Genomic DNA, 24,037 nt, shown 5'->3' on the forward strand with positions numbered 1-24,037 from the left:
ATCTACTTGCCCTCTACTTTCTACGAAACCCTAGTCTACAACTTGTAGGCATTGACAAGTTAAACCCTTGTCAATACCCACTGGACCCCCCCAAAAGGTGGTGGCGGGCGGCTGCAGCACCGTCGGCTGTGGCTGCACCGTCGTGTAGGTCGACGTGTCGATCCACGTCGGCAGCGGGGACGGCGACGACGGGAACCTGATCTGGGTGATCGGGCGTCCCTGGGGCGCGACGGTGGGCGGTGGGCGGTGGTGGTGGCACGAAAGGCGCCGCCGACGGGTGCGGTGGCGGCGGTGGCGCGTAGGGAGCATGGAGGAAGGTCCGTAGGTTCGAGACCGCCAGGGTGAGGTCGCGGATATCACATGCTGTCATCTATCGTTTCCTCGGGTTTCTTTACTCCGCGCATTCAATAAAATTATAATCTCCTTAGAACAAATGATCGTCCTTATCTTTACACGTGACATTGATTCGAGCAACCATTATGACTTATGAGAGGCCATCACTTAATTCACATGTAATTATAATCACAAGATACCGTCGGTGTAATCACCCCCCTCATGCACAACTCTTGTGGTAGGCCGGTGATCGTCTCATCGGTAGTTGTCTATACCATTTTTTTTCCTAATTAGGGGATTCTAGGATTGTAGGAATAGAAAAGGCCTTACAAATATATTTTTTATCATTGTAAAGCCAAAATCGACCAGAATTTTTAGAACCAAGAAGGCCTATTCAGTAAACGCAAGTGGGGAAAAATATATTCAATCAAGTATACAAAATCAAATAAAGCGCAAGAAACATATTCTGAAATGCCCTTTTCACAATTTACGCGTACACGAGGGGCGAGGGTGCGAAATGAGCAGGGGACTGGGGTTTTCGGCCAAAGCCCTCGCCCCCCTCTGCTCGTCCTCCTCTTCTCCTCCTGTTCATCTCTTTCTTTTTATTCCATTCCTCTATTCCATTCCCCTCCCCTCTCCTCCCTTCTCCCCTTATTAAATCAAAGCGCACCTACCTTTTTCTCCTCTTTAATCGAAGATTTTTAAAGAAGCAACTTGCGCTTCGTTTCGCAAAGGTGGCATCGAAATTAGATTTGGAGCAGAATGTGAGCGGTCAAATCTTTCTTTTTTCTTCGCCGCCCTCTGCTCCGTGCGTTCTTGCTCTTTGGCAGTTCTTGAGGCGTTCCTGTGTACTCGTGCAGTGTGGCCGCGAGTTGGAGGAAGCGGCAGCCATGGCGGAGGATCCATCGTGGAACGCAGACAAGATGTGAGTTCAATCTCTCTGCTTGCTCCGTCTCCCTGTCTATTTCAGTGTGCAGATTACTTTTGGAAGGGAAACATATTGCTGCTATTCTTTTGACCTTAACACATTCCCTTTTAATGTGGTCGAGAAGCTTCACCCTGTTGATTTCCGTATGCAGGCTGGTTTCTTGGTCGTTTTACACTGTTCTTTCTTGTGTTTTTTCTGTTACAACGCCGCCCACTTCTCCCCTGGTACCAGATTACCCGCTCAAAAACATTAGGTCTACATGATTTGTTCAAGAAACAAGTGCTCCAGGCCTCCTTCGAGTTTCTTGCTATTTTCCCGTTCTGCATATTTCTTTCTTCTTTTGCAAAAGTTGTCACCTTTTACCTTCTTTCTATGTTTCTTTTCTGCCCTTTTTCTTCCAGACAAAGTTTTGTTTCTTGCGTATTTGCCGCTTTTTGGTTTCCTGAGAGTTTAATGCATCGTTTTTTTGAGATAGTTTAATGCATATTTAGTACAGTACTTTAATGCACATTTTATCTCTCTATTTTTTCCTCCATTTTTTTGTTAGCATCTCCTGTTGTGTCCAGTGCCTTGTGGGGTTTCTTTGTGGATTTTTTTTCAGCACGAGATTTCAATAAGTTCTTTCGTGCCTGTCCCATCTAATTAACCTTGGTGATCTATTTGATCTGGACTGTGGAACTGATGTTTGCCATATGTATCCTGAAGCAGCTTGGATGTGTACATCCATGATTACTTGGTGAAGAGGAACCTGCAGAAAACTGCAAAGGCATTTCAAGCAGAAGGCAATTTGTCTCCAGATCCTGTTGGTGAGTGCTACACTGCGGCGTGTCAGTGATCAAATTACGTAGTTGCTTCATTTTAGTTCCAAGCTCTATCTTTCTGCATTACGGCCAAATATTTTGATTCGTCGAGCCAAAGAGGGCACTTAGTCAGGTAGACAGTGCCATTTTTGTCGCCTTCAGATGCAAATATTTATTGCTTGCTGCCTGTGCAAGAGAGATGCATGACTGGATGTGCAGTAAGACATATGCAAGTGTGCTAAACAAAGTTTTGTGTTTGTTTGATTTTATCTATGCCAGTCTGATATTTCTGCATTTTGAAGAACTTAACTAAATTTTCTTGTACTAACACGTGCCACTTTAATTTCACAATTAGCAATTGACGCCCCAGGGGGGTTCCTCTTCGAGTGGTGGTCGGTCTTCTGGGACATCTTCATTTCAAGGACTAACGACAAACATTCCGATGTTGCTAATTCGTACATTGAGGTTTGTATAGGCTATACTGCTATAGCACATGCAGATTGATTGTTACCAGTTCCTGCTGTTGCTTGCCCTGATGCTGCTGTGGCTAAACAATATGGTTATATGACTTTACTGTAAACCTGAAAATGTTCGTGCATACCCTACTCACTGATATAATCATATCGTAAAGCATGCTGAAAATTTCCACGTGACCAGTGGAAGCAAAATCAAAGATTTTTCACAATACTGCTGATACAACAAAAGAAACCTAATCGATCTATCTTGGTTAAAGCCTTTGTGGTTCATTCCTGTTCATTTCAATTTTTACCATGTAGCTAATTGAAAAATGACTGTGCAATCACACAATTATTGAAGAACCTGTGACTTATTGGCATTAGCCAACCTACATTTGAATTGTTTTTTCTCACATATATCAACAAATCAACTAGATTCTGGTGGGTTTTGGCTAATCTGCACCATATCTGTTTCCTGATGTTTTGTATGTTTCTTAAATCTAGAAGTTAATTCTCCATACAAAACACTGATACCTATTTGTCTTGTTAGTTAGGATAAAAGGTACTTTATCTTGATGCCATGGTCTGTAGCAACTATTTCCGTTCCAAAAAAATAAGGCGCATTCGCTCAAAAAAATAAGGCTTGTAAATTTAGTCAGAGTCTTCTAAGTACTCCTTTGATTCATAGGATTTGTGTAGGAATTGTGTAGGATTTTTCGATCCTATGGAAAATTTCCTACACAAGCTATTTGATTCATAGGAACATATCCCATAGGAAATAATCCTATAATCCTAGAGGAATCTTGTAGTGCAAATCCTATAGGGAAAAAATATTAGCTCATACCTAATGAAAATTCCTTTGGTACAATCAAAGACACTTATGAGTGCTCCTTTGATTCATAGGATTTGTGTAGGAATCGTTTAGGATTTCGATCCTATGGAAAATTCCTACATAAGCCATTTGATTCATAGCCTCATAGGAACATATCCCATAGGAAATAATCCTATAGGAATCTTGTAGTGCAAATCCTAGGGAAAAAACATTAGCTTCATACCTAATGAAAATTTCTGTGCTACAATCAAAGACACTTCATCTTCCCATAGGATTCAAGTATGCATGACATCTCAATCCTATGTCTTTCCTATTCCTATGCTTTGCCTATCCTATTAATCAAATGAGCCCTATGTTTGACAAATTCTTCAGACAAAAGTATGAACATCTGCAATACCAAATCAATATCGATAGATTCACCGTAAAATATATTTTAATAGTGTATTTATTCAATGTTGTAGATGCTGATATTTTCTTCTATATATTTGGTCAAACTTAGTAAACTTGGACTTCAAATAAATTTATATACCTTTTTTTTTTTGGAAGAGAGATAGTACTTTTATGTTCATTCAATCTATAAAACTATAAATTTGTTAGTGCTCACCAGTAGCCAAGGTCACATGAATCCATTAGACTTGTTTACTGAGTAGTCAGTACCTGTTTATTTCTAGTGGCTACCACCTAGCCTCCCTCTCTGGAACTGCTTGCCACTCCTAGCCATACAATGTGGTTTGCATAATCGTGAAGTATCTTTTCCTTGCTTGTCTGCGTGGTGCTATTCCCATATATGACTATACCATTGCGTCCCAGACACAGTCGATCAAATCTCGAGAGCAGCAGTCATCATTGGAGCAGCAGCAGCAGCATGTTCATGCCCAGCAGTCACCACAGCAGATTCATATGCATCAGCTCCTGCTACAGAGACAGCAGCAGGAGCAACAACAACAGCAGCAACATCCTCAGCAGCAACGGCGCCACCAGAAGCAACAACAGCGCAACGATAGCAATTATTTGCCCGCTAGTCCTCAGAATGGTTCAGTATCTGCTGATCCTCCACCACAACTAAATACTGTAGCGACAAATTCTTCGTCTCCAAAGATATATGAAGAGAGAATGAAGATTCCTGTGCAGAGTGACACCTTGGATGATGCATCAGTAAAGGTAGTTCCTCAGCGGCAGTTTGTACTGTTGCTTAAACCCCCCTCAAATATGATTGATATAAGTGACATGCATTAATATTTCCATGCCAACTCGTACTGCAGCAAAGGTTTAATGAAAACATTGGGCAGCTGCTGGAATCAAACCCGGCATCTTTGCTGAAATCTTCCGCATTATCAGCTCATGCTTCAGGGTACAAACTACAAACCACTTATCAACGCCTGCTAGTATTGCATTTACTTGTAGTGAAGTTTGTAGTGCAGATAACTAGCAGTTTGGTGGCATCATCTTCTATAGGATACTGACTAGTGCAAAAAGTCCTCATCTTTGTGGAGATCTAAGCCAAATGCCATCTACCAACCACTGAATAAGTCCTCAAATTCTATTTTTTTTCACTTCAATTTGTAGTTTTCTAGTTCCTTGTAGACTCTAGTTTTAGGTTCATAGTCATGAAGCTTGTTCCTGCCGTAGTTTTGTTTGCATATTGTTCTTTCAGGATGACTTGTTTATCACAAATAAGAGGTTATTTTGTAACCTAGTAAGAATTTAAAAACATACAGTACCTTTATCCTTTTATATCTGTTTCTAGTTTAACATTTATCCAAAGTTCACTCTTTTAATATATTCCAACATTTCAAGTGGCTGCATTTCCGATGACCTTCTAGCAAATCTGGGTGTCTTGAATGGAATTAATGGAACTGTTATTTACTTCAAAATAAATCTGTTCCATCCATACTGATTTTGAAAGTCGAAGTTTCAATATCTAAATGCGTAAATGGCCATTACAACTTTTACAGGTGAATTTAAAGTTAGTAGGCAAATCTATTTGATTGAATCCTTGGGCATGTTTTTAATATTCATTAAGGCTATTGGTTTGCTGATAAATTGTGCAAAGTCCTGCAAATGTTTTTACCAGGTCCATAAGGACCCACTGCATGAAAAGTCGAAGTAAAGCATTTCTGTGGTTGACAGATGCTATTACGACATTTTTTTTCTTTCTTTCAGTTACAAGGACATTTCAGTTATTTGCCTTTATGCTTGATATTATCATTTTGTTGCTGTTTACATGAATGTTGTTAGGGAAAAATCTTTGGCTTCTTTTTACGTGTGTTTTAACTTTTAACTGGGTTGCTGTTCTTAATTTTTAGGCAAATATTTCAAGGATCTGCTGGTGGAGTGCCAGGTACTTTGCAACAAGCTCAGGCCAGAAGCCTACAGCTTCAGGGATCAACACAGGTAGATAGTTTACTTGAGATATTGCGTTCATTAATATGCCAATGTATATAACTGGTTAAGTTGAATCGTACCAGGAAATCAAGGCAGACACAAATGCCACTCTAAATCTTAGGGCTGCAGGCGCAGACGGATCATTACTTGGAATACCAGGTGTTTGCCATTGAACTATAGTATATTTTGGTGTTTCTGCTTTCATGCCTGATGTCATCTTGTTCTCACATTTATAGCCTCATAGTATACGGAACCTGAAAACATATTTTCGATATTTCTATTAATTATAATTGATAATGTTGCAAATAATTTACTTTTTGTTCGTGAACGCTCATTTTTGCTTTTGTAGCTATCTGGCGCATATCTGAAGTCTGACTGCTTATTAGATGGCCTAATACCTCGAAATTTGTTCCTTCATTTACATACTGAAATTACTGTTTGATACTTTTTTTGGTCTAGCAGGCACTAATCAAGCAGGGCATAATCTGACCTTGAAAGGGTGGCCTCTTACGGTTAGTTTTTCACTACATTAGATCTCTGGCATCTAATTTGTAAATTCACGGCAAGTATGGCTTCTAAATATTTTATGTTCTCATGATGTATTTCAATTTGTCATAACTGTTCAGGGGTTAGATCAGCTTCGATCTGGATATCTACAACAAAAATCTTTTGTTCAGACTCCCCAAGCGTTGCACCATCTTCAGTTTCTCACTCCACAGCAGCAACAGCTTCTGCTTCAAGCACAACAAAATATTACATCGTCATCTACGGAGATGGATGGCAGAAGGCTTCGGATGCTTTTGAGCAGTCGAAACATGGTTCCTGGAAGGGATGGCCCGTCAAACGCATTCCCAGAGATTATTCCTAGTGTGGGGCCTTCACTGCAAAACATGTATTCACATGGGCAGCGCCTCGAGACAGATATGCTGATGAAGGTAAGTTCTGACTTGCATATTTTGGTATATGCATATGATTGCTCACTGCTCATACTTGCACTACAGATTTATGCATGTAGTTCACATCTTGTTTCTTTTCTTCTGTGTTTACCAATTGATTCCTACCACACTATAACACTGAATTTTGGTCAGCGGTTAGTCATCAGATTTTATTTAAATTTATCATAAGAAAAGTATGCCATGTTGACAACTTGGTATTCTGAATTATCAATTTTCTTACGAGATAAGTGTAGATTACCCTGCTGAACTTAGGGCCGAGTTTAAAGTTCACCCCTGTATTGAATATTAATCTTCTGGTTAGCAGCAAGCAGTCATCAAACTTTATTTAAATCCATCATAAAATATTATAAGCCTAGGGTCGTTTTGCGTATGATTTGTTGTCCATGTGGATGACAACTTAGCTCTGAAGCTGAGCTGGCAATCCTCACAAGCTTTCCCAAAAAACTTCCTGTGAAGAGAATGGTAACCTGGCTGAGCTCTCGCCTACTCTGCAACTCCAGGCTATTTCTGAGGTCACTGGTCGTCACGTGATCAACCCAAAGCCCCTGAATGGCAGATTCGAAGCCCACAAGTCCCGTCTCAGTGGGCCTCTGCTAGTCTATAAGCACCATCTTGACAAGCCCAGAACCAGAAGCAAGCCCACCCCAATCATTTTGGACTCGATCAAAAAGTGGCCACACATTAACTAGCAGCACCATGGGTTCAAACTGACCTCTTTCTCCCCAGTCAAGAGCAGAGTTTTCAAGAGTGGGCAATCTCCGGCCAAGAACTATATCCAGCCTGATTCTAAAATATTTCCTGAAAGCTTGGGACTGCTTTTTGTAGCGTGCTGCCTGAGGAGGTTGCTGTCAACAAGCTCTGCTCCTTCAAGGTGATAAATGGAGGCATGCTTTAATCTGCAGCTCCTCGGGCCTCTTTGATGCCCATCCAATCTTTGTATGCTTTTGCGTTTGACATCTAGACATCTAGTGTCATGATCTGTTATCACAATAGAGATCTAATGGACCGGAGACACTTGGAACCACTTCTAGTTCAACGATGAACTGCCTTATCTGAATGCTTTCTCTGGTAGCTTGAAAAGCCACAATGAACTCAGTGCACCTCCATCTTAGAATCACTTTGAACTCGTGCACCTCCATTAGAAAATGAATGCAAATTCAAATTGTGAACAATAATCATCTTTGACAATCTAAAAGTTTTGCGTTGGTTCAACCACCCTTAGTTCTTCTCAAGTACTCTTTGTAAATCTAGAAGTTTGCATGATCACAAGATGGTACCCCACAACTACCATTTGAGGTAACTTCTATATCTTCATATAGACCCTCATCACTTCTGTTCTTTGTAGTAGAAGATAGCAGCTATGCAGCAGCAACAACAATGCAGCAGTCAGCAACAACAAAGCAGTAGTCAGCAGCAGCTCCTTCAACAATCATTACTGAGTCAGCAACCACAAAGCTCAAATCACTACCTTGACTTTCGTGGCCATCATGAAAAAATGGTTGCTGGAAGTGGTGTTATTATGGATGGACTCTCGTGCAATTCCTTTCGTGGAAATGAACAGGTTTTACTCTGTTTCGTGGAGTATTATTTTATTTATGTCCTTTTGTTAAATCTTCCACTTTACATAATTTCGTAAACCACAAACTCTGATAAGGTTTTGCAGGTATCCAAGAATCAAAATGGGCGAAAACGCAAACAGCCTGCCTCATCATCTGGTCCAGCTAACAGCTCTGGTACTATGAATACTGCTGGCCCCTGTCCCAGCTCGGCACCCTCAACCCCTTCCACAGATACTCCAGGAGACACCGTCTCAATGCCATCGATGCATCATAATGCAAGCATATCAAAGTCTATGGTTGTTTTTGGTGCCGATGCTCCAGGCACAGGGGAATCGCCAACAGATCAAATTGTAAGTTGTAGTTTGATAAGTATTTGGATGAATCGTTAGTATTAGCCTGTTACGTTGATGTGTGAGAGTTAGCTTGCAATATCTCTGTTCTATGGGTTCATTCTTTTATGCCTTGACTCTCTGAAGGTCGGCATGGATCGTCTTGGGGAGGATGACTGCTTGGGAGATAATGTGGACTCGTTCCTGTCGCATGATGATGCCGCAGGTCCAAGTGATGCCCGCAGTCGTTGTATGGCTTCTGCTAAAGGTGTGATACTTTGGTTGATCTGATTAGTGCCATAAGGCTTGTCACAATTTATTGTCACTCATTGGCTGGGTCAGCGGTGTAGTATAAACTGGTCCCAACTGGGTTACTCAACTAGGTTGAAGTTATGTAAACCAAGTGTATAAAATTACAAACCTTGGGCCCTTTTTTTAATGGGAACCTTGGGCTCCTTACGAACGGGAATTACCTAACACGCTTCAAAGAAAAATATGCTGGCTCAATACGTTGCACTATTTTGTGGAAAGCCATATCCTAAATTTGTTTTATAGTCAATTTTGTGTGTGTATTGTACGCAGGATTGACCTTCCGAGAGATTTCTTCAGCTCGAGCAAGCACAAACAAGGTTGTTTGCTGTCACTTCTCATCAGATGGAAAGCTACTTGCTACTGGGGGTCATGATAAGAAGGTAAACATGCATGCTCATGCTAATGATGCTACTCAGTCAAATGGATATTGTATATTTGTGGAGTCCTGCATCCAAATATATTACTTTGTTGCAATGCAGGTGGTCTTGTGGCATGCTGAAACTTTGAAACAAAAAGCAACATTGGAGGATCATTCTCTTCTGATAACTGATGTACGGTTTAGTCCAAGCGGTCCACTTCTTGCTACATCATCATTTGACAAAACTGTCAGGGTCTGGGACGTAGACAATGTAAGCCTGTGTGATTGGTCAACAGTCCAATTCTTCTTACCATCTGTTCCCTGTGATACGTCTGCCAGTCAAGTTGACATGCTTTGGATATGTTGCATTGCATGACTCTGTCAAGTAACATCTAATGATACGTCACATTGCTAAATTTTTTATGACTCAGTTAACATGCCTTCTCAGTTACCTTTGTGCTAAAACTGCAAACTATAGTTATTTAGGCTGTGGAGTCACAGAGAATGCAGTTCAAGCAATCCTCGCACGAAAGACTACCTGTTATGAAAGATCCACCATCCACAGCATCAGTTCTTAGATTCCTTACATGGCATGAATTCTTCATTTTGGAAGTAAATCTTATTTGTTCTTCAGGAGATATTTATGATAGTTTTGATCTGTGAAGATTTGGATGCTTGGGAGATGTCCAATGCAATAAACTATGTCTTATGTTTTTCTACGATATGTTTTCAATAGCAGCGTTGTTAACATTTGACCCCTATAATTTATTTTTGCAGCAAGATGTCGCAGCTTGCATGTTTACGGGGCACTCAGCATCTGTTATGTCACTGGATTTTCACCCAAACAAGGATGACCTCGTGTGTTCTTGTGACGGGAATAGTGAGATACGATTCTGGAGTATCAACAATGGAAGAGCTGTCCGAATTTTCAAGGTTACTCAATTTTGCTAGTTGAACATTCTGTCAATCTCTGCTTTGTTGTGAGTGACACACAAAATATTTGTATCGTAAAATTTTATTTATAGAAGTTGTACATGCTGAGTGGCTGTCTGTTGAAGACATACGTCATAGAATACATAATTGTTTAATTTGTCAAGGACAGCTATAAAATAGCGAGACGACACCAGCACAAGTGGCAGATGGTCATGCATTTCTTGACTTGCATGTTTTCAATAAAGTTGATTTACTTACATGCATTCCTTGTGCAGGGAGGTTCGAGCCAGGTGAGATTTCAGCCACGTCATGGTGCATATCTTGCAGTAGCTTCAGAGAATGTTGTGTCTATACTGGACGTGGAAACACAAGCTTGTGTGAGGAGATTTGAGGTTTGTACGGGATGGCTCCAACCACTATATTTCTACCTAACAACCGGGCGCATACAATCTGTTTATGTTTAGTTCATGGATTTATCTCAGGATATAGTGTCCAACTAAATCTGGACATCTACCAATATTTTTCAATTGTTCATTGTCAACTTTGCGAGATTCATTTCTGTTAATGAAAAATTGCTCTTACCTAAGTGTTTTCTCTAGTCATCAGTTGGCTGTTGTAACCTGATTTTACTTCGCTAGTAGTAATTTCAAATTTGTGAGTTTATGGGAAGTGATCACTCAAGCATCACTCTTTTTTTTGGGTATTTTTGCAGGGCCACACCGGTCATGTTGATTCAGTGTGTTGGAGCCCCTCTGGTGAATATCTTGCCTCCACCAGTGAAGACACAGTGAAAGTATGGTCTTTGAATTCCGCCAGCGAGAACAGCGTTCAAGAACTCAACAGCAACGGGAACAAGTTTCACGCGTGCACTTTCCACCCTTCGTATCCATCTCTGCTCATCGTTGGCGGCTACCAGGTAAGTGTTTTTTTTAGCATGTACCGGTATCTTACAATCAAGACACATCCGAAGCAGTCTTCCTCCTAATGTTCACACTTGTAAGCCTCCGTGCACTTACAAGTGTTTTTGTGTCGAACAAATGCAGTCTCTTGAGCTGTGGGACTTGCTGGAGAACAGAAGCATGACTGTCGCGGCGCATGACGGCCTCATCTCCGCCCTGGCCTCCTCGAGCTCTGGCCTGGTTGCTTCTGTCAGTCATGACAAGCATGTCAAGCTGTGGAAATGAACCGTTCCCGAGCTCGCCCTCACCGCGCTCCGATCCGTAACCATGGATGGGCGCCTTTTTGTTGCACCGTGAGCTGCTCCCCGGCTGGTCCGCTGTGTCGCTGGTGGAGACTCTAGATAGTTAGTATAGTCCCCTACTTATGCAGAACTGGATATATGTTTGGCTGGACCGTTGGAGTACAATCTGTTGGTTGCTAACCCTGGAACCGTTGAGGGTGGATTATTACTAGTGCTGGGACACTAGCCTTTTGTATAGGACATCAGCTAATATTTATAGTGCATCTCAGTCTCAGGTTTGACTGACACCTGCAATCCTGATCTCTGAAATGGTTATGGTCTGAGATGTGTTAGGTTGTTACTAGTTCGTACTTCTTACTGCATCTCAATGAAATGACCATTGCTTTTCTTGAAATTTTCGAAACCCCTAACAGATGCTAGGGTTGGTATCTTTGTGTGTCGGCAGAGCGTATCAAATTCAGCCATATGCTTGATCTGAAGAAAGTTAGAAAAAAGAGTCAAACAATATGCGGATGCTTCGTGACTAGGAAAGTGGAAAAGATCTGGCAACCCACGCACGGAAGGAATATTTGGCCGTCCTGCTCTTAATTCAGACGATGTATGTAAAGATTGATAAATCTCAACACTAACACGGCGGAGGAACGGAGGAATGCGATCAGGCTACCTGAATCTTGTCTGGACATCTCGTGCAGGCGTGCCCGGCTATGTTCCAAGCTCTGTGCTCATTTCTGCAGGGATTCATCCGGTTCATATTTGGTTATCTGAGAGGTAAGCGCACGATCATCTTGTTCAGTGCTACGTTGTTTGATTGGGCTTTGGCTTTCGCTCAAAATAATGGAAATTGGTTATAGACCCTGGTTTTTTTCTTTCGTGAAACGGAATATTCCTTGATTTTTAGTTATTCATATTATCTGCCACTAAAATAGATATACCTAGATATATCTATTTTAGTGTTAAGTAATATAAATTGGAGGAAGTACCTTTGTTTCGTCATTTTGACTTTTCGATTGAATTTCATCGCGCCATAAAGGTCAATTTTGAAATTTTTTAAAATAAAAAGCGATGGACGTTTTCAAATCCTGAAGATTCTCGTGTAATCCAGAATGTTCAGTCAAGTTTCCCTGAAAAAAAACGTGAACTCCAAAGGCAGGGCCCGGATTAACTTAACCCCTACCGCATAAATTCCCCTCGCTCCAAACCTCTCTGCTCTAATTCTCCTCTCCTCGCCGTCTCCCCCACCCCCAAAACCCTAGACGCGACCCGCCTCCGCCGTCGCCGTCGCCGTCGCCCGCCGCGGCCCGCGGCCATGGATCTGCTCCGCGCGAGCCTCCACAAGGTCCGCATCCCGGAGCCCACCAACCGCATCCACAAGGACGAGTGCTGCGTCTCCTTCGACACCCCCGTAAGCCCCCCCCCCCCCCCCATCCCTCTCCTCGCCGCCTCGATCGTGCTAGGGTTTGACGCCAGCTGTTCCCGTGTCTGCGCAGAGGTCGGATGGCGGGCTGTACGTGGACATGAACTCGTTCCTGGCGTTCGGGAGGGACCACGTGGCCTGGAACTTCGAGAAGACGGAGAACCCCGTGTACCTCCGCATCGTGCAGCGCCGGAAGCCCGACCCCGAGGAGGCGGATCGCCCGCTCAAGAAGCCCACCCTGCTCGCCATCGGTATGGCCTACCTCTGTCGCACATTACATCGTGTTTAATTTGGTTGTTTCGTTGCTATGGATGTCATGATACAGAACATATGATCTATGGATTCACATCAATTTGTTTCCGTAGAGCTGGTTCACCATATAGGATAGGAATTTGTGCGAGTAAGATGTGCTTTGTTGCAGACAACGTGCTCTGCTACGGCTGGCTTGTTTTATATGATTACTCCAGTAAAGTGAATTTTAGTTTTGCATAGCAGCCCTGCTCAGTCTAGTGTAAAACAACTATCTTCTGCTATTGGTCCTTTTTCCCCCCTGAATTCCTGCCTCGCAGTACTGCTGTGTTTTATTTTTATTTTTTTTGTTGATATTATGTTTAAATGGAGATTGTGGCATAGTATAAAATAAACATTAGAAATTAAGATGTAATGTTAGGTGTCTGTTTTGTTGGTTGACTGTTGTTTTTATGGCCTTGTTTATGGTTGCCGTGTGTACTAGTTTTGTATGAGACTTGTCTATGCATATATTTGGATTCTCAGAATATAAATTATGTGCTGATAATAATTACGTTCCCAAGGTCTGGAGACAGTGCAATTCTTATCAGCACATGGCTATATTCTGAAAATCCAAGTATATGAATTTGTGGTGAGACTGTTAGTAACTGTCCAGAAGTTTCTGATTGTCCGTTCTTTAAATATGGGGTCCATAGAAACTACATTTTCAGATGGGCTGATAAGAGTTGCACTTTTGAACAGTGAGAATAGAGCTATTTGTCATCTTCATTTTGAAGCAATCGCCATGTTACTAATAAATTTTTCCCTTGATTTATAGGAGTGGAGGGAGGTTTTTCTGAACAAGAACCTGAGTATGACGTTACTTATGAAATTGTTGTCTTGCCTGAATTTGCTTCTCTCCCATTTCCATCAGTTGACTTGCCAGAGAAGGTAAAATTTAGGTTGAATGTATAAGGGTGAAGCTATTATGTCCATAGTTATTAGAATTTAATGTAGTATAAATCTACAGGTTAGGCTCGCAGTTGATAAAGTTATACTTGCTGAAAGTGCTGATAGAAAGCAACAACTGGCTTCATGGGTGGCTGACAAGAAGCTAATCAGTGCACATGCTATGGATCTGCAACAACTAGACAATGGTGTAATTGTGCCTCCTAATGGATGGAAGTGTAGCAAGTGTGATAAAACAGAGAATCTCTGGTTAAATTTAACCGATGGTATGATCCTCTGTGGGAGGAAGGTCTGGGATGGAAGTGGTGGGAATAATCATGCTGTTGAACACTACCAGCAGACTAAATATCCTCTAGCGGTAAAGCTTGGAACAATTACTGCTGATTTGGAAGGAGCAGGTAATGCTACACTTGAACTTTTGCAGTTTTGGAATTGCTATTTTCATTATATGCTACTCTATGTTCCTGATTTGGAAGGAGCAGGACTGTCAAATGTGCAATCAAATATTTTTCATCTTCAAAGCCAGTTGTATGAAAACGATATCAGTAGGTTTGACATAAATGTTTATCTGGAATAACACACTTTTAGTAACATTTATTAATTTTCTGTGAGAAAAAACAATGTGGAAGTTGCATTCATGGGCATACAAAGTTGAAATGTAAAAAGCGAGTGACATGAATTGAGTATTTTCTAACTGGTATCAAAGGTACATCTTTTTAATAAATGTCTAAAAAGTTTTTAATTGTTTTTTTCAACCCTCCAGGTGTTATCTTCATATAGTAGTAGGTTTACTTGTAAACTTTTGCCTTTTGGTATAAAGCTATGTCCCGCGTACGCATTTATGTATACAAATAGAGCCTTATAAGACAGGCCACTCAGCAGAGATTGCTTTGTCCATTAATTTTTCTATTTAGTAAATTACCTATTCATACCAAAATTTGTGTGACAGCTCAGACGTTTACTCATACCCGGAAGATGACAGCGTTGAAGATCCACTATTGGCTCAGCACTTATCACATTTTGGTATCGATTTTTCTTCACTCCAAAAGGTGAGTTGCAACCATTTATAGTGGCGCCTATCTGTGATAATGGTTTTCACTCCTTCTAAAGATGGGTCAAGTAAAATGGTTTTTGACAGCAAACATACTAGTCTGACTCCTAATTATAGATTTATAGATTTATTGCATTAAATGTAAATCATGAATCAAGATTGAGTTAGATATTGAACTTTTAGGGAATGGTATTACTTATCGAAGATCATTGCATGCTTGAACCTATAAAGAACTTAGTTATTGCCTGGTATGAAAATAGGTTGCTCTTGGTGTTATTGGCCAGGTAAAAGATCTGTGTCTATGCTAATTTTAGACAATAGACACAAAAATTAGCTATGGCAGTGCATTGATGCATGATTTATTCATTGCCCTTCTTTATACGAGGTTCTGTTTTCTTTGTTCTTGCAGACTGAGATGACCACTGCCGAAAGAGAACTTGACCACAACACAAATTTTGATTGGAATAGAATACAAGAAAGTGGCAAAGATGCTGAACCTTTATATGGACCGGGCTATACTGGCCTTGTAAACCTTGGAAATAGGTATCACGGTTTGACTACATAAGGTTCTCTTCTCTTCTAATAACTTGTAAGTAATACATATCTTTTCTCCCTTTGCAGTTGCTATATGGCTTCAATAATGCAAGTTATGTTTTCAACCCATCCATTTATATCAAGGTTGGTTCTACTTCCTCATATGATACCGTGTGATTTATTTATCAACTGTTGACCCCACCCTCTTCGCCCTAAGTAGCATCTGCTCTTCCATTATTTATTCTTTGAATGTTTCAGGTACTTCGAGAAGCAGAGTTTGAAAGCAGCATTCGCAATGTCCCAAGCTGATCCAACATTGGATGTTAACATGCAAATGTAAGTTATTACGGATGACCTATGTGTTTGGGTGTGCTCATTAATTGTGCCACTACATTTTGGTACAGTTTTGAGATGCAGTTTGGTTAGCTTATAGGAATGCAATCTGAAAACAAAGGAGATATATGTCTGTATTCCTTATTTCCTTAATTTGAAGTCATCATATTCTTACAGTTAGATTCCTGAAGTCATAGACAACGTTACTCCTAGATTTGATTCTATTCAGCCATTTTCCGTTCTCCCTGGCAGTTGTTGGCCACTTGGGAAATACTTAATGATCACCTCAGTGGGGCACTAGTTCGCTGGTACAAACTAGTGCAACTCGATAGCAATGTTACATTAATCATGCATCATGCATTACAGAGAGAACTGTAGACTCATAAGAATTTATCATTAGCGTGATACTTAGAAGAGTAAGGAGTCATGTTTTTGTGCAAGAATTTGATCTAGGCATTCATGTCCTTGAACTGTTTACTCTCCTTTCAGGACAAAGTTGGCGCATGGTATACTCTCTGGTAAATATTCTAAGCCCAATCAGGAGGTAATAGTTTGTTATATCTTGATCTTTTATTGTTTGTATGTGCCCTTTGCAATTCTGGTGTTCATGTGGGTTGTGAACTGATAATTCAGTCTGGATTGTACTACTTTCTTGCTTCATTTTAACTTCTGTGAAATGCATAGGCAATGCTCTCGTTGATTTCTCGCGAAGTAGGTTAAATGCAAGTGGAGATTTTCTTTGTACTGATAGGCAAACCATGTTCATGTGTTAAATTGGTTGGTCCGGCTAAAATTTCTGAGGTTGCACAATAGTTCAAAATACACCAATTTTTTTTGGATATAAAAATTGCATCTTATCTTATTATATGGTTTTGCTCATGAAGATTTGAGTTTGTGGTTGTTTGTTCACTCCTTTTGTTGCCTTCTTTATCTCAATCCCGACAAGTGCCACCATACAAACCTACAGGCATATCAGCGATTAACTTGACATACAATTCGAGTTAACTAGGTTTTGCATCATCCTTTTGTTCCGTAGTATAGCACGGGCATGCTACTAGTTTAATTAAAGGAAAGGAGCTTTGACATTTACAGCACCAACGGTAGTTACATGCTCTCTGGCTGGAGTAGTGAAGGTTGAGTTTCTGTGAGAATGATGTTGCACAACAATGACCATGCTTCGCAAGCCCGTTATCGCTATATTCCATATAGGTTCGGGTGGAAAGAAGTGCTTCAAATATTCTATTGTCCTATCTTATACAAACATGATTGCAGTTTATGTGTTATTTTGTGATTCTATGCATTTTACTATCCACTCTAGTTAAATGATGTCCTCTACTACTTCTATACCCTTCATTTAAGCAGTACAAGAGGTTGCAGTACCCAACTGCCCAATACCCATCGTACTTTTGTGTTGTTCTCACGATCTGGCTTGCTGATCCACACTGTTCTATAATCATCTGGCTCTATCTTTATTTTACAGGGACAAGTAGGAATACGTCCCCGTATGTTCAAGTCTGTTATTGCAGCAAGTCATCCTGAGTTTTCCAGTATGAGGCAACAGGTACCTTTATTCCTATTGGCAAAACCAACGCATCCTACTTTTCTTTAATTTCTTGTTTTTTAGTGAAGTTTCTGTATACTTCTGATTTTTCTTTAAATTTTCTAAGTTCCAGTATGATATTTTCTTCTTATTTCCTTATACTTCATGTTTATTCGTTGACTATACTACCACATTCAAAAACCACTGCCATGCCATCCAAAACTGCTTTGGATGAGTCTTTGGGGAGTGGTAATGTGCGTTGTTGATAGCTGGGAGCGTGATTTCTCTGATTTTAGAGTTAAGGGTTTAAACCTAGACTTCTGAGAGTTGATGGGTAGAGAAAATGAACCTTTTCTCTTTTTCTATTTTGTATCGAGGTGCTATTTATTTGGATGCTGTTTTTATTTACTGAACCAGAGTTTTGACTACAGCAAGTTTCTTAACTTTCATTATCCTATTTACTTGTCCAGGATGCCCTGGACTTCTTCCTTCATCTTATTGAAAAAGTTGATCAGGCAAACCATGGAGACCACCAGTCAAATCCCTTTTCAGGTTTCAAGTTCATTGTTGAGCACCGGGTTCAATGCCCTTCTGGCAAAGTTTCTTACAACACACATTCTGAAAACAATCTTTCTTTGAGCATACCGTTGCACGAAGCGACTAACAAAGGTGGTTCTTTAAATCCTAGTCTTTTTCTGTATAGATTTCAGTGTATTGGAAGCTTGACATTGTGTGGCTGTGGCATGCAGAGCAGCTAGAAGCGTTTCATGAGAAGAAAGCTGCAATGGACTTGGATGGAAAGGAAGTGTAAGTCTCTCATATTTATGCAGATCCTACTGCCTAGTGTGTACCATGACGTCGTTATCATTGTGTTTCCATGACAGGTCTAGTGAGGAAATTGTGAGGCCAAGAGTCCCACTAGAGGCATGCTTAGCAAGTTTTTCAGGCGAAGACGAAGTTCCTGATTTTTACAGCACTGCATTAAATTCAAAGACAACAGCAATTAAGTATGTATATCTTCAAATCTGTATTCAGTAGTTGCTAAAAGATGCCATCAAAGTTCTCATGCACTTGTCTAATCCCGTCATCCATGTCACTCGATTAATATATTTTAGTGATAATCTGACGTGAAATTCAAAGCTTTCCTTTGAACTGTAGCGTATCAAGGTAGAACAATTGAAAGATAGTCATTCTTCTGCCCGGATTATTGATTATTAGTCAAATCAGAACTCAAGAAAAGCTAATGTATTGAGGATCAACAATAAGTAGTTTTAGAATTCATATGAAATGTTGTCTAGTACTAGTTCAGCTTAGACCAGTGCGATAGAAGTGTAATGCTCTACTGGCTGCACTTCAATATGGAATTCTGCCAATTAGTTTTAATTTGCGGTTCTTGTGGTACTCTTAATATGACCGTTTGAGAGGTCAGTAGCTGCTGTGGATTTGCGGTGAACCCTTCGACTTTGCTTCATTTCTCTACTAACTGTCTTTCTGGATCAGTAAGAATGTTTTATCTATTTACATTTGTGTACTGGACAGTAAAGTGTTCTGTTTGATTATGTAGTGACTGGATATTTTTGTTTAGTGATGTTTAAGAACCGGGAGATGGCTTCTTATTGGCAAATTATTTACATTCATCTTATGACAAGTAACAATAAAAAATTCATTGCAGGACTACTGGCCTTAAAACTTTTCCTGATTACCTGGTGCTGCAGATGCGTAAGTTTGTAATGGGGGAAGGATGGGTGCCAAAGAAACTCGGTAATACTCCTCACACTATCATAATTTCGAGTTAGTTGGGTCTTTTGTTACTCGATATAGTCTGGGTAAGTTCTTATGGTCTTTGCCTGAAATCTAGGAGTGAATGATGAGTTTGGCGGTGCTCAGTTGCTCACATCCCTGATAGGCACTTATATTAGTTCTGGATGATTAACAAAATCAATCATATTTCCATGTTTTGAGTCTTGACATTTTGTTTCTATCTCAGATGTTTATATTGATGTGCCTGATATAATCGATATATCGCACATGCGCAGCAAAGGTGTACAGCCTGGGGAAGAGCTACTACCTGAAGGAGGTTTGATCGTCTCATATCAGTTTTCTTTTTCTGTCTGAGCATTCTATATTCATTCTGTTCAAAGGTCACTTTCATCTTTGATGACTTAGCAATATCATCTTTCAGCTTCTTCTGGTGACAAAGTAGAACCTGCTCGTCCTGTTGCCAATGAGGACATTGTGTCCCACCTTGCAAGCATGGGGTTCAATTATGTTCGCTGTCAGAAAGCTGCTATAAATACATCGAATACAGGTGTTGAGGAGGCGATGAATTGGCTCCTCTCACACATGGATGATCCAGGTTGGTATGCAGAAGCAAAAGGTTCCACTGTTTATCGCTTTGTTCATCATTAAATGGTTAACATTTAAGTTTTCTGACCGATGAAACTGCTATCAACTTGTGCAGATATTGATGATCCGATATCTCAAGATCCAACGTCTGCTGAAAGCACTATTGATGAAGCAAGTGTTCAAACTCTTATATCCTTTGGATTTCAAGAAGATGTTGCCCGGATGGCCTTGAAAGCTTCCGTAAGATTCTTATGATTACATCGTCTAAATTATATGGAAATAATAGACATAAATGTTGGCCATACTTCTGAAAATTGGTGTTTGCCATCCTTTGGGAAGTTGATTTTTGCGTATTTGCCGTATCAGCCTTGCATTTCCTTTTCTGCCGTTTGCCCATTAACTTCATGTCCTTGATACTCTTGCTGTGTCATGTATTAGGGTGGGAATATTGAGAGAGCCACGGACTGGGTTTTCAACAACCCTGATGCATCTAGCTCCGTCTCTGCTGATTCTTCAGCAAGTAATGTAAAAGATGAGGATCCATACATAACAGATGGAAGTGGCAGTAAGTTTCTCCGCCAGTTCTGTTTGCCTTTATTTTGAGCCATCTCTCTTGCAAATGAATAAATTAGAGCGTAACACCCTAATGTAATTGCTGCAAGTAAATAACTATTGTTTGCCTGTGTATGCTCAACTCTGGTAAGTTACTATTGTGCAATAGTTTTAAGGAGCGTATTTTCTCTTGTGGAATTAGTTGATTTTTTTGGAATAATGACAATTCAAGTTGTAGTATTTCCACCTCCCCGCCCTATATGTGGTTGCCAATTGGACGAAATAATTCATAAGAATTGTTGTTCGTCGGTGGTTTATACTTACCCTTGAAACTCTACATATGTAACACATGCTCAATGCATGTCTGAATATAGATATTTTACCGTAGTATCTTTTATTACAAAGTTAATCAGATGCTGATTCATATTACTTCCCACTAATATGAATGTATCTAGAACTAAAATATATCTAGATACATCTATTTTAGTGGCAACTAATATGGATCGGAGGGAGTAGATAATCAGTTAGAAATCTTTTATTATAAGTTTTAATACTGGAATGCTCCCAGTGACGAACATCTCCTAAAATGATTCCGTCTTATTTCTAAGTCTGTCAAAATATTGCTACCTTGGTCTGTCTTATATTTTACTACCTCGGTTCCATATTAGTTGTTGCTGATTTAGTAGAAAGTTGTACTAAATCAGCGACAACTTATATGGAACCGAGGGTGTACTGTAGTACTGTTTGTAATTTTGTTGCTCAAGCTATGATTAAAACTCGTTAGCAGTAGTAAGCTAACAATATATTTCCTGTCTAGGATACAAGCTGATGGCGTTTGTGAGCCATATGGGCACCTCTACCCATTGTGGGCACTATGTGGCCCATGTCCTCAAAGACGGGAGGTGGGCAATCTTCAACGACAGCAAGGTAGCTGCATCTGTTGACCTGCCCAAGGATATGGGATACCTCTATTTCTTTCAGAGGATTAGCAGTTGAAGCAGACATCACGGGCAAAGAATGAAGTCATAGTTCAAGCACGCCTATCTTTTGCAAATCTTTTTAAAGGATTGTTTTGCCGTGCTGGTTGTAGACTGGTCACCTAGGAAGCTGCTTTGTTGGTTTAGACATTATGCATTGGCAACTAAAGTACGTTTATGCTAGTACCATGTGACTGTTCATGCAATGGAAGGAATGGATGGTTGTATTGGAGTCATTCAATCTGTTAGCGTTCTGTTAATTTACTGGTATTTTAAACGAGCTTTGCTTTTTTACTACTCCCTCTGTTCAATTTGGGAGTTCAAATTGAATTCCCAAAACGTCTTATATTTAGGAACATAGTGGATACTTCGTGACTGTGCCACCATTTGACTAGCAACGACAAACGCCAACATAACTTTAAAGCAAGTTACTGTAGCAGTTTTAACAGTTCATTAGTATGTAATAGGTGAAATTTAAATAAATTGTAGATTCATTAGAAATACTCTTTCCCAGCTTGCATTTGTTGCTGGAGCCTAAAATCGTTCACAGTTTGGTGTGTTTTTCAATTTTACGTTTTGCAGTTTGTTATTTAGATCACACATTGCGCATCGAACTTCTACACCCTGGACGACAGCACTAGCAATGATGCTACAATGAAGAGCACTTGGAGCATCTCCAGTCGGGGGACCGCGGACAAGAAATGGGGAAAAAAACCGTCCAGTCGCGTCCCCCAAAGCTAATTAGCGCCTCATTTTGTGTGCGGCGTCCCCGGTAGAGACTTCCGGTAGAGACTCTATGCATAGAGTCTCTACCGGGGACGCCGGACACAAAATAGCGTCCGGACGCATGCATGCAGCCCCTAGTCCCCACATGCTAGTCTCTTTCCCCACACTTTCTCTCACCTACTTTCCCACATGGGCTGGTTTCTTCTGTTAAAATGCATGCATCCGGACGCTGTTTGAGGGACGCGGCTGGGAAGGGCCTATTTTTTGAACAGATTTTTGGTCTCTTTTTGTCCGGCGCGGTCCCAAACGTGCTCCAAATCATTTGTGCCGGACGCTTTTTGAGGGACGCGACTGGAGATGCTCTTACCATCTAAAGCAATGATGTTATTTAGTTTTAACAGTTCATTTTGGTATCTTTTGGGGCATGCCGTGGGTAGAAATGAGCTCCTAGTTAACTTCATTGCTTCACTGCGTTTAGGGGCTGTTTGGAGATTTTAGTTCAAGCTGTTTTGTTGCATGATTTGCAGCCTAAAAGCATGCTGTTGATATATGGTGACTTTATGGGCTCTTTAAAGATTTTAGTTCAATCACTACTAAGTGGACGCCTTATATAAATTAGCACCCACAAGGTAAAGGGATTGTCTCCAGATCAGTATAGTGAACAAGCATTGTGCTTGCACATAGATAACGCATGGAGAGATCCCCTTGCCTTAAATTGTTTATTATTGTAATCATCGTCACAAAGCATCACACACCAGTCACAGTTGGGACTTGGGAGCCTCATATTTACATAGCACACAACAAGCTAAGAACTGATCCTGAAGAAGGCCAAGGCCTCATAGTATGATAGCAAACATGTGGCAGTGCGATAATTCACCATGTAGCAAATACCATGGACAACATCTATGTTTGTACATAACATATGCCAAATGGGGATTAATCCAGTCATATTTACATGTTGCCTAATTGTAATCATCAACCAAAGAACACAACGACATATGTGTAAAACAATGTAGGCCTCATAAACACTTAGCGCACAAGTCATTGAGATAATCAGATATTTAGCTGCGGAGGCGGATCTAATGGGTGGCCAAGGTGGTGCATGGACCACCCTGGATTTTTTACATAGCCTATATATCATAGAAAAAGAACTTAGATTTTTTTTTCGAGAATTAAGAAACAAAAATTATTAAATGAAAAGTTACACTGTTGGACCACCCTGACATTTTGTGCTAGATTCGCTAATGTTTAGCGGGTACAGAGCACTACTAGTGTGGTAGTTCCCAACACTTGCTAAATGTTGATCATCCCAGTGATACTATCATAGTTCTATCTTATAATCATCCTCCTACAAATAAACACAAAAAGCATATGAGCAAGCAATGGACGAACAAGCATCTTGTAGTCATCGAAAATGGTCATGCAAAAATCCGTGCCTCCTATGCACTTACCATCTAAAGTAAATCTAGTTTATCAATAATCAGAAACCTCTGTAGTGAATCTGCCATGCATGAGAGCAATAACTACTAGATCGAAGTACTGCATTACCAGATTCCCCGAAACCATAATCTCATAGTCCAAAATCTTGATGCCGCGCAAAAAATCTGCAAATCTAACCCTACCCTTACCCTAATAGATCTAGTCTGCATGTCACCAAATCTCTATGCTATGTGTGTGTTCGTTCAAATCCACGCAAAGGAGCATGGAAAATATATAGTAGATCTAGTCTGTTTGTTCACTGCGCCGGCCGGCCGGCTGGCCGGAGACGCCCACAAGACGTCTTTCACCGGAGCCGGGTTGTCGCGGGAGCAATGGCCTCATGCCCTCCACACGCCGCTGTCAGTAACCAAGGTAACCAGATCCCATCTCACGGTGTCACGCTCATGTCTCGCGTTACCCCATTTTCCGAAATAATGAGTTTGTAGTACTATTCAAGACTAGCCAAGGTTACTAAGGCCAAGGGTCTGAATGGCCCGATAGGGCCGT

At 40.6% G+C, this 24,037-nt stretch overlaps 2 protein-coding genes across 3 annotated transcripts; both read left to right on the forward strand.

Annotated features, from left to right (window-relative positions):
- The first annotated feature begins 956 nt into the window (after window positions 1-956).
- On the forward strand, window positions 957-11,775 carry LOC124661123 (transcriptional corepressor LEUNIG-like). Of its 2 annotated transcripts, none has more exons than XM_047198979.1 (19): window positions 957-1,097; window positions 1,194-1,258; window positions 1,967-2,067; window positions 2,417-2,526; window positions 4,159-4,509; window positions 4,611-4,699; window positions 5,655-5,742; window positions 5,817-5,892; window positions 6,196-6,245; window positions 6,360-6,668; window positions 8,038-8,250; window positions 8,353-8,598; window positions 8,725-8,845; window positions 9,160-9,269; window positions 9,369-9,518; window positions 10,025-10,180; window positions 10,456-10,572; window positions 10,893-11,096; window positions 11,224-11,775. In XM_047198979.1, exons 2-19 carry the CDS (start codon window positions 1,224-1,226, stop codon window positions 11,362-11,364), a joined length of 2,667 nt encoding a protein of 888 aa, XP_047054935.1. In that variant the 5' UTR covers window positions 957-1,097; window positions 1,194-1,223; the 3' UTR covers window positions 11,365-11,775. The 2 variants fall into 2 exon arrangements, with proteins under 2 accessions (XP_047054935.1, XP_047054936.1); XM_047198980.1 differs by having other exon boundaries at window positions 1,970-2,067; window positions 6,193-6,245.
- Window positions 11,776-12,662: 887 nt separating this feature from the next.
- On the forward strand, window positions 12,663-21,561 carry LOC124661009 (ubiquitin carboxyl-terminal hydrolase 14-like). The gene is made up of 19 exons (XM_047198867.1): window positions 12,663-12,783; window positions 12,869-13,046; window positions 13,862-13,974; window positions 14,054-14,390; window positions 14,947-15,041; window positions 15,453-15,586; window positions 15,665-15,721; window positions 15,836-15,913; window positions 16,400-16,454; window positions 17,391-17,471; window positions 17,921-18,119; window positions 18,200-18,257; window positions 18,335-18,457; window positions 19,123-19,211; window positions 19,438-19,527; window positions 19,633-19,806; window positions 19,912-20,036; window positions 20,235-20,361; window positions 21,166-21,561. The coding sequence occupies exons 1-19, from the start codon at window positions 12,688-12,690 to the stop codon at window positions 21,342-21,344; spliced, it is 2,388 nt and encodes a 795-aa protein (XP_047054823.1). The 5' UTR covers window positions 12,663-12,687; the 3' UTR covers window positions 21,345-21,561.
- Window positions 21,562-24,037: the final 2,476 nt, after the last annotated feature.

Source organism: Lolium rigidum, chromosome 6, assembly GCF_022539505.1.
Source record: "Lolium rigidum isolate FL_2022 chromosome 6, APGP_CSIRO_Lrig_0.1, whole genome shotgun sequence".
NCBI classification, from domain to species: domain Eukaryota; kingdom Viridiplantae; phylum Streptophyta; class Magnoliopsida; order Poales; family Poaceae; genus Lolium; species Lolium rigidum.

What these genes read in the sequence shown, in the direction of transcription:
- LOC124661123 (XM_047198979.1), top strand. Translation starts at nt 1,224, where the DNA reads ATGGCGGAGGATCCATCGTGGAACGCAGACAAGAT. An exon ending in GGGTCTGGGACGTAGACAAT is followed by an intron (nt 9,519 to 10,024) that starts GTAAGCCTGTGT and finishes TTATTTTTGCAG; the next exon opens with CAAGATGTCGCAGCTTGCAT. An exon ending in GAGCTGTCCGAATTTTCAAG is followed by an intron (nt 10,181 to 10,455) that starts GTTACTCAATTT and finishes TTCCTTGTGCAG; the next exon opens with GGAGGTTCGAGCCAGGTGAG.
- LOC124661009 (XM_047198867.1), top strand. Translation starts at nt 12,688, where the DNA reads ATGGATCTGCTCCGCGCGAGCCTCCACAAGGTCCGCATCCCGGAGCCC. An exon ending in GCGTCTCCTTCGACACCCCC is followed by an intron (nt 12,784 to 12,868) that starts GTAAGCCCCCCC and finishes GTGTCTGCGCAG; the next exon opens with AGGTCGGATGGCGGGCTGTA. An exon ending in TCAAAGACAACAGCAATTAA is followed by an intron (nt 18,458 to 19,122) that starts GTATGTATATCT and finishes AATTCATTGCAG; the next exon opens with GACTACTGGCCTTAAAACTT.